Source organism: Primulina huaijiensis, chromosome 10 (genome assembly GCF_012295235.1).
Source record: "Primulina huaijiensis isolate GDHJ02 chromosome 10, ASM1229523v2, whole genome shotgun sequence".
In the NCBI taxonomy this organism is placed as follows: domain Eukaryota; kingdom Viridiplantae; phylum Streptophyta; class Magnoliopsida; order Lamiales; family Gesneriaceae; genus Primulina; species Primulina huaijiensis.
This window is the reverse complement of record NC_133315.1, coordinates 20,686,835-20,701,879: the sequence shown is the minus strand read 5'-3', so window position 1 is coordinate 20,701,879 and position 15,045 is coordinate 20,686,835. Positions and strand designations below refer to the sequence as shown.

The following is a 15,045-nucleotide window of genomic DNA, read 5'->3' as shown; positions in this document are numbered from 1 at the left end:
ATAATTCTTCAATATTAACCAATTGGCATGATCGATTAGGACATCCTGGTTCAACAATGATGCGAAGAATTATAGAAAATACACATGGTCATCCATTGAAAGACCAGAAGATCTTTCAGAATAATAAGTTTCAATGTAAAGCATGTTCTCTTGGAAAACTTATTATAAGACCATCACCAGCCAAAATCCAAACTGAATCACCAATGTTTCTTGAACGTATTCAGGGTGATATTTGTGGACCAATCCATCCACCATGTGGACCATTCAGATACTTTATGGTATTGATTGATGCCTCCAGCAGATGGTCACATGTATGTTTATTGTCAACTCGAAATGTTGCATTTGCAAGATTACTTGCTCAAATAATAAAATTGAGGAATCAATTTCCCGATTATACAATCAAGAAAATTAGACTTGATAATGCTGGTGAATTTACTTCCCAGACTTTCAATGATTATTGTATGTCTATGGGAATCATTGTTGAGCATCCTGTTGCTCATGTACATACTCAAAATGGATTGGCTGAATCATTGATTAAACGTCTGCAAATGATTGCTAGACCAATGATTATGAAAACAAAGCTCCCTATTTCTATATGGGGACATGCAATTTTACATGCTGCTTCATTAATTCGCATCAGACCAAGTGCATATCATAAATACTCCCCATTGCAGCTTGCATTTGGTAAAGAACCAGACATTTCTCATCTGAGAATTTTTGGATGTATGGTGTATGTGCCTATTGCACCACCTCAACGAAAGAAAATGGGACCTCAAAGAAAGATTGGAATTTATATTGGTTATGATAGTCCATCGATCATTCGATATCTTGAACCACAGACAGGCGACGTGTTCACAGCACGTTTTGCTGATTGTCATTTTAATGAGGAAATCTTCCCAATGTTAGGGGGAGAACAGAAACATACCGAAAAAGAAATTACATGGTATGTATCATCATTGTTACATCTGGATCCAAGAACAAAACAATGTGAAAAAGATGTACAGCAAATTGTGCACTTGCAAAGAATAGCAAATCAAATACCAGATGCATTTGCAGACACAAAAGGGGTAACTAAATCATATATACATGCTGCAAATGCCCCTGCTCGAATTGAAATTCCGAAGAAACAAATTGAAGATAGTCATGATGTCATTAAACGCCTGAAGCGTGGAAGGCCAGTTGGTTCCAAGGATAAAAATCCTCGAAAAAGAAAATTCATAGAGAAACACAATGATCACAAAATAGAGAATGATGTTCCTGAAGAAACACATAATGATCACAAAATAGAGAATGATGTTCCTGAAGAAACACATGATGATGAAAATGTTTTGTCAGAACCACAAACTGACGAGAATCATGAAATCTCTATCAATTATATTAATACTGGAAAAATATGGAACCGAAAAGATATAGAAGAAATTGATGATATATTTTCTTATAATGTGGCAATCGACATCATAAATGATAATGAAGATCATGAACCAAAATCTTTTGGTGAATGTAAAAATCGGCAGGATTGGATAAAATGGAAAGATGCCATCCAGGTTGAATTGGATTCGCTAAATAAACGTAATGTTTTTGGACCTATAGTCCTTACACCTGAAGGTGTAAAACCTGTTGGATACAAATGGGTTTTTATTCGAAAGCGAAATGAGAAAAATGAAATAGTAAGATATAAAGCTCGACTTGTTGCACAAGGTTTTTCTCAAAGGCCTGGAATTGATTATGAAGAAACGTATTCTCCTGTGATGGATGCAATTACGTTTCGGTATTTGATTAGCTTGGCAGTATCTGAAAATTTAGAAATGCGTCTTATGGATGTTGTTACAGCCTACTTATATGGATCACTTGATAGTAATATATATATGAAAATCCCTGAAGGATTTAAGATGCCTGAAGCACAAAGTTCAAAACCCAGAGAATGTTATTCTGTGAAATTACTAAGATCATTATATGGGTTGAAGCAATCCGGCAGAATGTGGTATAATAGGCTAAGTGATCACTTGATGAAAAAGGGATATGTAAATAATTCAATATGCCCTTGTGTTTTCATTAAGAAAACAACATCCGGATGCGTAATTATTGCTGTATATGTTGATGATTTAAACATCATTGGAACAAATAAGGAAATTCAAGAAGTTGTGTCATACTTGAAAGAAGAATTTGAAATGAAGGATCTTGGAAAAACCAAGTATTGTCTGGGTTTACAAATTGAACAAAAAGAATGTGGAATATTTGTTCACCAGACAAATTATACAGAAAAGATCCTTAAACGTTTTAATATGGACAAATCAAATCCTTTAAGTACTCCAATGGTTGTTAGATCATTAAACATAGAAAAGGATCCATTCCGTCCATGTGAAGATGATGAAGATATTCTTGGTCCAGAAGTACCATATCTAAGTGCTATCGGTGCCCTTATGTATCTTACAAATTGTACAAGGCCTGATATATCTTTTGCCGTAAATTTATTGGCAAGATTTAGCACATATCCAACAAAGAGACATTGGAACGGAATTAAACATATATTCCGTTATCTACGAGGAACGACAGACTTGGGACTTTTGTATTCAAAAGATGCTAATCCAAGTATAATTGGTTATGCCGATGCTGGATACTTATCTGATCCACACAAAGCACGTTCTCAAACTGGATATGTATTTACTCGTGGAGGCACTGCAATTTCTTGGCGTTCACAGAAACAAACACTTGTAACAACTTCATCAAATCATGCCGAGATTATTGCACTACATGAAGCAAGCCGTGAATGTGTGTGGTTAAAATCTATGACCCAACATATCCAAATCTCATGCAGATTATCATTCGACGAGAAGCCTGTGATACTATATGAAGATAATGATGCATGTGTTGCTCAAATGAAAGAAGGATACATAAAAAGCGACAGAACTAAACATATTCCTCCTAAATTCTTCGCNAAATTTGTGAAGAATTGTTCGTGTCAACATGAGGGGGAGTTTACGTGACTGCACTCTTTTTCCCTTACTATGATTTTTATCCCAATGGGTTTTTCCTAGTAAGGTTTTTAACGAGGCAGTATAAAAACACGTAATGAAGACAATCATTATGATCATCATCACAAGGGGAGTGTTGAAAAATAATATTTAAATATGTGTATTTGAATATTGAATGTTGAATATTTGAATGTTGAAAATTAGGTAAAATTAGGTGTTGAATATTGAAATTTGTGTGTGATGATGAAGGTAATGATGTAATTTATTTTTGGATTATTTGTAAAAATTTCCTATAAATAGATCTCTCATTTGTGAAGAAAATCACAATTGAGTTGAGAGAAAAATATTATAAAGTGTGTAGTGTGACAATTTTGAGTGTTTGAGATTTTTACTTTTTACCGTAAATTTTTACTTTTTCACAACAGATGGTAACATTTGTCATCATATTATTTGCAGCAACTGTGGATCATACTTTTTATTTAGAAGTTGTCGGTGTTAATTAACAAAATACTATCACAAAACTGTTTACCACTTCCATGCCCATGGGTGGTACACGATAACGCTCACTCGTAAATAACAGAAATTTTAATATAAGTAATTTCTTATATCAAACCCCCGTCAGCAGCCGCCAAAGACCACTGATTTACACCATCAGAAGAGCTACCACTGTTGACATTAACTAATCAACACAAACTTATTAAAGTGTCGATACATGGTTTAACAAAAATAATAATAAAGTACAATCCAAATGCAAAAAAGAATATTACACCCCTTCTATCAGCATTTTACAAATTATTTAAATAATTTAACAAAATTTCACTAATATTAACAAGTAGTACATAGTATTTAATCTTCATCCCGTAATGTGCTTCAAGAACCCTTTTATCACTCGTTTTCTCAAGGGTTCGCGCACACACTGAATCACTGATACCTAGCGCAACTTATTTGTTTTTTCTCCCAAATCCGATCTATTACTTGGGAATTTCTTTCCATTCACAACACTTTAAAATCCGTCACCTTACAACTTTTACCACTCTGATCAAAGATTGTTGCAAATGTTTCGTCAAATTTAATTACAATGAATTGACTACCAAATAGTAAATAAGGACACTGTCAAACTTGCCAACCTTTGAATCCCATTTTACCCTTGATGAGGTATCGTACGTAAACAAATAAAAACCTGCATCTTCAGGAAGTGCATCATCAACGGAAAAAATTATGAACTGTACAAAAGGCGGGTTGAGGGGGGGGGGGGGGGGGGGGGGGGGGGGGGATANTATAACTACACCTATGCTAGCAAGCTCAATACACCGCATCTGCTATCCACCAATAACCCATGTCCGTATCTGTGAGTCCAAAATTTAAGATCACCTTTGTCAACAATAAGCAGCACAGGCTTTTAAGTTCACAAATCACGACATTCCAAGACCATCTCTTAGTCCTTGAAGGCATAGATTCAGTGCTTTCTGTACACCATCAGCGACCACTCTCAATCTTCCCTGATTACTATCACCTGAGGAAGACCCAATCGATTCCACGGTTCTGGATATTCTCTGTCGACATTTATCCCATTCATCGACCTGCAACCAGCATGCACGGCCACCATGGCTTCCCTCCATGCCAAGGAAAGTTACAGAAGGATTCTCACCGAAAGAATATCTCAATATCACAGAAACACAGTAGGGCAACCAAGCAGCACCACCTGCAGCATTTATGTGAGGTATGTGGGCATGATCAAGAACCACTGTCAAAGCAAAATCGACAGAGCTATGCGCTCTATCATAAATAATATTGCTTTTGGGTAAAGATGAATTTGCAGAGTTCATGTCCCTATTAAGTCCCATATGATTCTCAAGACACAGCTCGATTCGAGATTTTTGAGCAGGGGATACATCAGCTCCTTGCCCTTGAGCCAATCCTTTCTTCCATGCAATGAGTTTCAAAAATTCTCTCAAAACTGATATTGGTAGAGTCAAAAGAGTAATGAATGAAGCTAACCGAGAAGCATCATATGGCTCCGATGCAACACGACGACTAAAGTAGTCGCATATCTCCCCTATTTCAGATTGAGTTAATTCCTCTTGCACAGTGACAGAGTTCGGCTGCTGTTGTTGAGAATGATGAAACCTTTTGACACTGATGACTTGGAGGAGGAGTTGAACTCTATGGACGCTGACGGCAAACACATAACCTCTGCAAAAATATTTTATCAAACCAGAAACCTCTTCAAGAATTCAAAATTTTATTTAACTAACACTGAAAATAAACTTTAAAATGCTTCAGGTAACATTTTCTTCTCCGTTAAATTTGTGCGTTGAGTGGGTGTCATTATCTGACAAATAAATACATAGGTAGCACAGAGATTAACCCTTAAAACATATTGTTCAAGATCAAACCTTGGGTTACCTGTGGGAATGAAAATACTTGGATTACTCGCAGGAGCTAAAAGAAATAGGTGACAAACCAATTAATGGTTTCCCAAAACTAATGTGTCAACTATCAGCAACATCAGATGCTGTAAAATGTATTTTCAACAGAATGAAGAAAAACTACATCATACAAGTTGAGCATTTTATTCAAAAATATGCTCCCCAAAACAAGAAGCTTCTGATTGCATTTGACATGAAAGAAATTTTTACAGTTCAATTGTTCAAGTGTAGTATGTACAATTGGAAAGACACAATATATAACTTGTCATCTTACCCAACAAAGAAGCGTAGGGCTGGTTGTTCCTGGTCCAAATTCAACAATGCACCTTCATTATCCTTCAAAATTGACCCGAGGATCTCTTTCAAAAGGTCTGGTAACTGTGCAAACAGCCACAGGACTCCAAGATACTTGAGAATACCCCTAAGAACTTTTTTAAGTGCCACGAGTGGAACCCATCCACCACCATAGCCTCCATCATCACCAAGTCCAATTATTGCAGTATTCAGCTCTCCTCTAACATGAGCAGGTACACCAGAACCAGGTGACCTACGTAAAGGGTTAACCACAGATAAATTTGATTGTCCCGGAAGAGCGTTTCCAATGCGGTTCAGAGCAGCTATTGCGTTTCCTGTTCGAGAAATTGTAGCAGTATTTGTGAGATTGGTCCTGTTTGCAGGGGAAGCTGCAAGCTGCGGACCAGAAATGGGATGCGGATTTTTTGAATTTAAAATTCCAAGTGCCTGTTGAGCACCAGGGAAATTAGAATCTATGCCATTCAGTTCCTGAGCAACATGCTCCATGATAAAAGGTCGAAACTGGGGACATGGAAGTGATCCTCCAACAGGTTGGCCAACTTTTGGAGGTGTAGATGGCTGCAACCAGACCTGATCTCCTGCAAAACACCGCATATCAACTGAAATTTTTTTACGATATATGATCCTGATCCAGTATGGGCCTCGCAGAACAACGGAAACATCAATAGGTAAAAGCGAACTAGGAACAATGCCAGGACCACCTCTCCCAGCAGCAGCCAACATGGCAGCAGCATGGCTGTTTTGAGTGCCAACAGGACCTAATGGTGTGGGTACACCAGGATTACTCCCAAGCCCAGGTGAAGATTGATTTGTATTTATGTTAGAACTGCTATGCAGACCCTGAGAAGGCGCATAACCACTTTGCTTTGAAGAAGTAGATGGTGAAACAGTGGGAACCACAGAAACTGGAGCAGCTCGTGCAGGCCTTGTAGCAGCAGCAAGAGCATTTAATGGTCCAGCAGTGAGCCGAATGCAATCCAAAAGAGAGGCAACTTCCCCACCATTTACAAAATCTTCTAGAAACTGTGGAAAAATAAAGTTAATTGACATTGTACAGAAATTAAGGCCAAACAAACTGATATATTAGATATGTTGACATGGATTAAATATGACAGAGCCAACAAAATGATCAAGCATTTCAGAAAGCCTCAAAAGTTTCGTTAACTTAGCATCTGAGCAAACGGGTTATATTTAAAAAAACATTTACATCGGTTAAACATGCGGACCTGTCAAAACTCTAAATAACGGCTAATTATATTCACAGAGACAAAAATGCTAGCAATTGTAAAAATGCCCTCAAGAATATTTCATCTTCTCTAGTTTCTATTACAAGGCACACCAGATAAGAACATCAAGCACTCGATCTGTCTTTTGTCCAAGTATGCACATAGTAACAAAAGTTCTTCTTTTATTAAATAACATCGAGCACTCTGTTCTTTATGTTCATAAATTCATATTCATTCCCTTTCCATTAGTCCTTGTATCTTCTCATCTTTAAATCATCCATTACATTTTCTTTCATGTGAACACATTCAGATTCATTCCTTTTTTTTATAACAAACGATATTTGATTAGGATAAATTAGGATAAAGTTTACAAAAAAACGGACAAGATATTCGCAAATACGTAAAAGATAAAAGACACTCTGATCACATCATCAGCAAATAAAACTCAAATCCCTAACCAAATATGAAATCGATAAATGCTTAAAATATAAATGACTTCCTCAAAATATGATAACAATAATTTTTTTATTGTAAACTAAAATTTTATAAGATTAAGAGAACAAAGTACAAAAAAACGGATGAGAAATCCACAAACAAACCGCAAAGAAAGAAAACTACTACACTTTCGTCAAGAGCTTAGAAATTTCCAATCCCTCACTACGTCTGAGATAAAAAGGTTTTTAAACTCTGGCTACTTTGTCGGCCAACTCGTAACTCTGAATTTAATCTTCTCCCAGACCTTATCTCTAGACTCGGCTAGATATGTGAAAATTCTTTTGTTCTGTTCCAACCAAATTGACCAAAATAGGCAATGAATTACCAAATACTAAAATCTCCTAGTTCTCTTCCCGGTAGGTAAATCTGGCTCCAAAAGAAACATATCATGCGCCTATCTTGGAAAGGTACATTCGATACCCAATTCCTGCAATTCTTTTATCCAAAAATGATATAACAATAATGAGTTAAGTTGGATGTGGGCGGTGTGAATTTCACGGTTTGGGTAGGGGATTCTTCAGGGTCTTTCTATGTTAAATTGTTCTATGAATCTTTCTTCCCAATCAATAACTTTCTTCTTTTGCCTTGCTTTCAATCTATTTGGAAAGTACCGATCCCACATAAAGTTCAAGTATTCTTGTGGACTCTGGCTCTGGAAAAATTGTTGACTAGTGATATGTTCAAAATAGATGGCCTCATTGTGCACTCTGTCCGAATTGGTGTGTCCTTTACCGGGATGAAGAGAAGACTCAAGATCGTATGCTTTTGCACCATTCCTTCACGGGTTGTATCTGGTCTAAAGCTCAAAGCCTTTTAAGGAATACTTTTTGGAAACAAAAAAAAGGGAGACGTAAAAGGTTTTTATACTTCAAACTTCCAGAAACAATTAATGGGTTTTTACTGTTACTGCTATAATTGTTCACGGGGTGGCGGTAGCCTCCCTTATTATATATTAATTGGCTACCGATCTTTGAAGATCGAGATCAGACCTCCACTATTAACACCAATGGAGGTCGTCTACTTATTGAAGAAGAAGAAAAGAATATCCTCCCCTCCCTTAAAGCTCCTCACTGATCCTAACACTCTTCGTCTTGTTAGCTTTTAAAATCAACATTTATCATTTCTACAAAATCGAATCATTCCCAAAACAAAATTGGAACCCATAGACTACTATTTGCAAACTAAACATAGCCTTTAATTAAAATAACTAAATCAAACACACTTTCAAATAACAAAACATCAGAATAGCTTCCGAAAAATCTCTTCTCCCATCCATCATGAAAACACCAAACAGATGTTTGGCTAAACTTATATTAAAGAGATTATAAGCTCAATATCTTTTAAGTGGTTTTAAAAGTTTATAAGTTGTGGCGTCTTATTTTAAAAATAAGTGACAAATTTATTTTAAACAACTTAAAGATGATAACGTGTTTGGTATTATAAGATCTTTTTAATATCATAATTGCCAAAAATATGCATAACATGATAATAAAACAGTTAGTTATTTTTTAACATTTAAAGCATTTTTTATCCATGTAAAGTTTTAAAATATTATCATAAATATCAAATATTTTTTTGAAATAAACAATTTATATTACCTTTAATTTGTTATAACTATTAAAAACTATTTGTTATGAATTATTTAACAGAGTAACTAATATAATTATATAATCTTAAGTAATTGTCGTAATTATATCTATTCAATACATTAATAAGTGACAAGTCATAATCTTAAATAACAATTACGATTAAAAAACAGAGGAACAGAAGTCAACAAATGCTCGGACCTTCCGATAATAATTTGCTTTGTTATCATAAAAAAAGGACACAACAGAGAATAAAAAGAGACGATTTCAAAGAAAGAAAGAATAGAAGGAAGGAGACGATGGAAGTGATACGGAGGCAGAGGTGCAGAGATGGAGGCTTACTTTGTTCTACCAGTGAGAATTTTTGACTAACATGATTTGAGGAGGTTATATCTGGGATAATCTAAAATTTTTACGGATATTTTGGTCTTTGTGGGGTATTAAAATAAGATCTTATGAAATAAGTTGGGATGACCCAACTTTTTCTAAAATACAGCTTATAAACTGTTTGGCTGAGCTTTAAATACCCTCTAAGAAACCTTCAAAATTGAAGGTTATAATAAAGATCAACCCAAACAATTTTAAATTAATACCCAGTTGAAATTTTATTTCCACGTATTACTTAGTCAACAACACTGAGCGTGTCTGAAAGCCACGCTTGAAAACAAAGATCCAATATCACCACAGTACAGCCTTCGAAAAGTCTCAACTTAAAAAAGAACTCTCAACAACACTGCTGTCATTTACTTTTCTTACTCCTATTTAGTTCCATTACTTCATCATTGACTTAAGGTGTGTAATTTCCATTGAGTCTCCATATTTTAGAGAGTCCAAGAAAACAAAAAGACAGTGAAAGACCAACAATTGAACTACCTTATGCTTATTTTACAGCCAGTAGGACCCTCAAATCTGTTAACAGTTAATTCTGGCAGTATACGAAAACATTGAAATATACAGGCATTACAGAGCAAAAAGAAAGACAGCAGGCAAAAGTTAAATCACATGCCATCCAAACAAAATAGAAACAAACCTTAGTATGAGGCCAATGTTGATCAGGAGATACATGCATCGTGCAGCCTTCTTTGTTAGACTCCCATTCCACAACAAATCGAGCAAGGACACCAGATCCAAAACTAAACCACAAACTCATTGGTCCAACAGCTTCAATCCTAAATGCTCTTCTTGTCATGTCTGAAAACTTTTCAGAACCCTCCATTAAAATTTTCATTCCAGAAGGAGCTTTGCCTTCTATGCTTGTAATGCTCTCATCGAATTTCTCATCAGTCCTTGCACCCAGTAATTTTCGCATTCCAAGGGAAAATTTTTTAGCATTTGATAGCCTTTGTATATCAGCAACCAACTTCTTAACACTATCAGGCTCTACAGAATTGTAACTCAACACTACACCTTCTGAATCATAACGAATGTGAGAATCTACATCAGATGTATTAGCAATTCGAACGCCATAACCCCATGTAGTATTATTACTGCCTCGTTCAAGCTCCCACAAATTTTTAAAGTGTGGGTCAATAATTTTGACATCCCAATACAAGCTTCCAGGTTTACCTAGCCGCAAGCATATGCATTGCCAAGTGTCACCTCTGGCAAATGGAAGGCGAAACCATAAGTTTGAGGATGCGCTCCTCAGACCCACTTCTTCAACATAGGGGACGTCCAAAGCATCCATCTGACTGGTCAATCGGGCATGTTTTATACATAATGAGCAATGCCTGACTATATAAAGGAGGATTGATACATAAACGCTAGGGGATGCATTGCCTTTATGTGCTTCCGCTATAAGATTTGCAAAACTGTATCCTTCAGTTTTACAGGGATGGACACACGATATGAGAGGCTGTCTTCGAGGCAACTGGGGATGAGATAGCCCAATGGTTTTCCTTCTCTTGTTAGACCCTTCAAGATACTGAAGTGAGGGTAAGGATTGCATCATAGCTGATATAGTACGCTTTCTACGTGTTTTCTCATGTCGAGGAATGGTTTGCTGATTTGAGCATGCAAGAACAGCGGACTCCACAATTGGAGCTGAGAAATAAGAAGCATTTATATAACGTGATGTAAAATTCAATCATACCACTGAGTAAAGCAAAAGAAGAAAAAAGTAAAACAAAGTAGGAATCTTACATACTGGAGAAGCAACCCATGAGTTGGATCCAGAAACTAAAAAGTTTTCAGAAACTCTGTGCTCGTTAGATTTGAAACTTGATCCAGAAAATGAATGGACCGAGTGCCGAGGTGGAGATAAAATGCGAGCTGACCGGTGTCCAGAGACATTCACCTGGTCCTCATCCAGGGAAAAACCACCCAAGCCACAAGAGTGCAGAGACCTGAGAGCAGGTAAATCCTGATCAGACTTCGAGACTGGTAATTTCTTCACAACCTGGCTTCTTCCCAAATTTGTACTCATTAAATTTATTGAACCAGACTGCGTAGAGTTCTTAAAATTGGTAGCACTGGTTTGTGCAATTGATGCTCCTTCCCAATTAGGGGAGGATATTGCAGCTTTAATACCATGAGGGTTTTTAATACCCGATAACAAATGGGATGCTGGAGGTAGACCAAATGTCGAAAAAGAGCCTTGTCCATTTGACCCTTTTTCAAGCTCAAAAACCTCATCAACAATAGAGGAGAAAGTTATCGGATGATAGGACCTAAGCATGGAGCCTTCCAACGTAGAATCGGAAAGAAGACCATGTTCAGCAGTACCATTGACATTAACATCATTCACAATGAGGCTCAAATTGATATCATCTAAACACATGTTCATCTGACTGACATCCAAATTTTTAACACTAGTAACATCGTTCATGTCATCAAATACCTCAGTTTTCCCAGTAGAATCCAACTGCACTTCTATTAACTTGAGACAAGGTTTGAATTCCTTGTCAAGTTGCATTAACAAGAAGTAAGAGCTACCACATTCTGGGAATCCCATGAATAATGAATTTGAACCATCCAATATACTGCTAGGCAATTTCACAGAATTAAAACCATGTTCAAATACCTACAAGAAGGAATCAACATGCTAAAGTCATATTACAAAATCTATTAATAAACCCTCCAAAACACATTCCTGACCTTCTAAAATACCAAACAGTGAAAGGGCTATCTATGTGATTGCTTCTCCTTTCATTTTGCAGCACAATATATCTAAAACAATGGTTATGTAAGGCCCAAGGTGCAATAAGACGTACAGGTGTCCCGAGCTCTCGGTGGAAGACGAGACGTGCTCCTTGTCAAACTAAGGCGCACAATAAATGATTTTTACAACGTACATATATGAAGTTCTACTAAAATGTTGCATAATAATAAAATTATATTTTGCAGAGTATTAAAAAATAATGTAGGAGGATTTTGAGTGATTTTGAAATGGGGATTGAGTGTTTAGGCTGATACTAATGTTTTTTTTTTTGGAGATGAAACTAGATTATATTAATAGATAAAATTTTACAAAGTTAGCGGATGAGTAATCGCATGCAAAGAAGTAGGGGCATGAAGTTGGGGAAGGTGAGAAGACTCTTTGATCTTGCAAAGAAATTGGAATTTTATTGTTGCAAAAAAGAAAAGAATGTTAGCGCATTTTAGGGTTATGAAATTAACATTTAAAGAATAGTGGGCTTGGGGTGATTGGGCTAATTCAGTATGGGCTGCTCTTTTGAACCAGAATTCAGAGGCAACCAGTATGGACTCCATGAAGAGCTCAATATGCACATAAGGCGCAAAATATGCCTTTGTCAAAGGGATGTGCCTATGCACGCCTTTTACAAGGACTGCACCCAAGGGTTCTCCTAGGCACATGGGCCACATCTGGTTTCACCTAGCGCGTAGACAACCAAAAATGCAGCCTTTGATAACTATGTCTTAAAGCATAATAGATGTTGTGTAAATGATGAATCCAGTACATTAGCCATCAATAAGAGGAAACCATGAAGTAAGACAACCGTGAAGAAATGACAATGTTACGTGCCTGCGTTTGGGATCGTGTTATGGGTCGTTGGACAGTGAAATCTTCTCGTTCGGAGTAGGATTCCTGTCTTTTTGATTTACGCCCTTGACGGCCTATGATTAGTTGAAGAGTTGGGGCTTGAGAAAACAAGAGAACCACCCGATCTTGTAAAATAAACTTTTATTGATAATACTTTTCGATAAGCATCTCTTTCCCCCCAAATCCCTACACATACTAATGATGCAATCCCCCACAACTGAAAGAAAATCCTACCAAATATAAAAGATATGCTGAAATCTCAAAAACAAGGAAATAGTAAAACAAGGAAATAATTATCTTTGCTAACTAAGGAAAAAATCTTCTTGCTCCTCAACTTTTAACCCTAAATTTTCCATGTGTGAAACGTTGATACCTCTTGGGCTCGTTCTCCACATTGTTGTCCACAGCCCTTTCTCGGCCCACGTCATCTTCGCAGCTCGTGACATTGCCGTCCCCTTGAGATGCAAGTTTGTCCTCAAACTTGAAAGAAGGGAATTGGGCTGCGAAGGCTGAACCCGCTTCCCAAGAAGCCTCAGATGGTGCCAGCCTTGCCAATGAACTAAAAACTCGTGGCCGCCATTGCGTATGCGAGTATCAAGGATGGCCTGCGGTTGTCTGTTCTCCTCGTCTAGGGGAAAATGCGGAAGTACGGGGTCTGCCTCCTGATTGCCCTTGAACTTCTTGAGTGATGAAACATGGAAAACTGGATGGATCTTGGATGATTCTGGGAGTTGAAGTTTGTATGCGACGGAGCCAATGCGACTAACTACCGAAAATGGACCATAGTAAGGGGGGCCGAGTTTCTGATTTTTGCGATAAGCTACGGATTTCTGACGATATGGCTGCAGTTTGAGTAGTACCTTGTCCCCCACGTCGAACTGGAGTTCCCGACGAGTAGCATCATATTGTGTTTTCATGGAGTTTTGTGCTTGCAAGAGTCTGTTTTTTAATTCCCCAAGAACTTGATCACGAGTTTGTAATTCTCTATCCACTGAATCAATGCGTGAGAGACCGGGGCAGTATGACAACAGGCGTGGTGGGGGGCGCCCATAGACGGCTTCAAATGGCGTAGTGCGAAGAGAATAGTGAAAACTGGTGTTGTAGCAATACTCAGACCATGACAGCCAACCTACCCATTTCTTTGGATAATCCACTGTAAAGCAGCGCAAATACATTTCCACAATGCGATTAACAGCCTCCATTTGACCATCGGATTGTGGGTGATCTGCAGACGTAAAGCATAATTGTGAACCACTCAGTCGGAAAAGTTCTTTCCAAAGAGCTTGTAAAAGTGACATCCCGATCAGTAACAATTGTCTCTGGTAGCCCATGCAATTTAAACACGTGATCAAAGAAAATGCGAGCGACGTGCACCGCGGTATACGGATGGGAGAGGGCCAAAAAATGAGCATATTTAGAGAGGCGATCGACAACGACCAATAGCACACTTTTGCCTTGTGACACCGGAAGCCCTTCAACAAAATCCATGGAAATATCGGCCCATATATGCTGAGGTATCAGTAGAGGTTGGAGTAACCCTGCAGGTTTTAAAAGTTCCACCTTATTACGTTGACATATGAGACACGTAGCCACATACTCTTGGACTTGACGTTTCATTCCTGTCCAAAATAAATCACGGGAAATGCGGTGAACAGTTTTTTGGAAGCCCTAAGGTAGGCATTATGGGTACCCGAAATGATACTGGCAATGGAGGAGAGATCTTCGGCAAATAAATACGCTGGCGATACCATATAAGACCATCCCGGAATTCCCAAGGCCCTATAGCTTCGCCTTGCTGGATTTTCTGGATAAGGGGTTGAAGCTCGACCGTGTCCCTATGTTCCTCCCGAATGGTGCTGAAAATCGCGGATTGCGGCAGGGAGATAGCTTGTAAACTGCCCTCCGCATCATCACGTCTGGACAGCGCATCCGCCACCACGTTGGTGCTGCCTGCTTTGTATTCCACGTGAAAATCAAAACCCAAAAGCTTGCTAACCCAATGCTGCTGTGGTGAAGTCG

At 37.8% G+C, this 15,045-nt stretch overlaps 1 protein-coding gene across 1 annotated transcript in view; it reads right to left on the bottom strand.

The window, feature by feature from the left end:
• Window positions 1–4,018: 4,018 nt before the first annotated feature.
• Window positions 4,019–15,045, bottom strand: part of LOC140986308 (mediator of RNA polymerase II transcription subunit 14-like) — a 36,872-nt gene continuing 25,845 nt past the window's right edge. The window contains exons 5-8 of the mRNA XM_073454469.1: window positions 11,166–12,045; window positions 10,054–11,066; window positions 5,676–6,739; window positions 4,019–5,165 (exon numbers count right to left, since the gene is read on the bottom strand). Of these exons, the coding sequence (XP_073310570.1) occupies window positions 4,385–5,165; window positions 5,676–6,739; window positions 10,054–11,066; window positions 11,166–12,045 (3,738 nt within the window). The 3' untranslated portion in view covers window positions 4,019–4,384. The remainder of the gene's footprint in view (window positions 5,166–5,675; window positions 6,740–10,053; window positions 11,067–11,165; window positions 12,046–15,045) is intronic.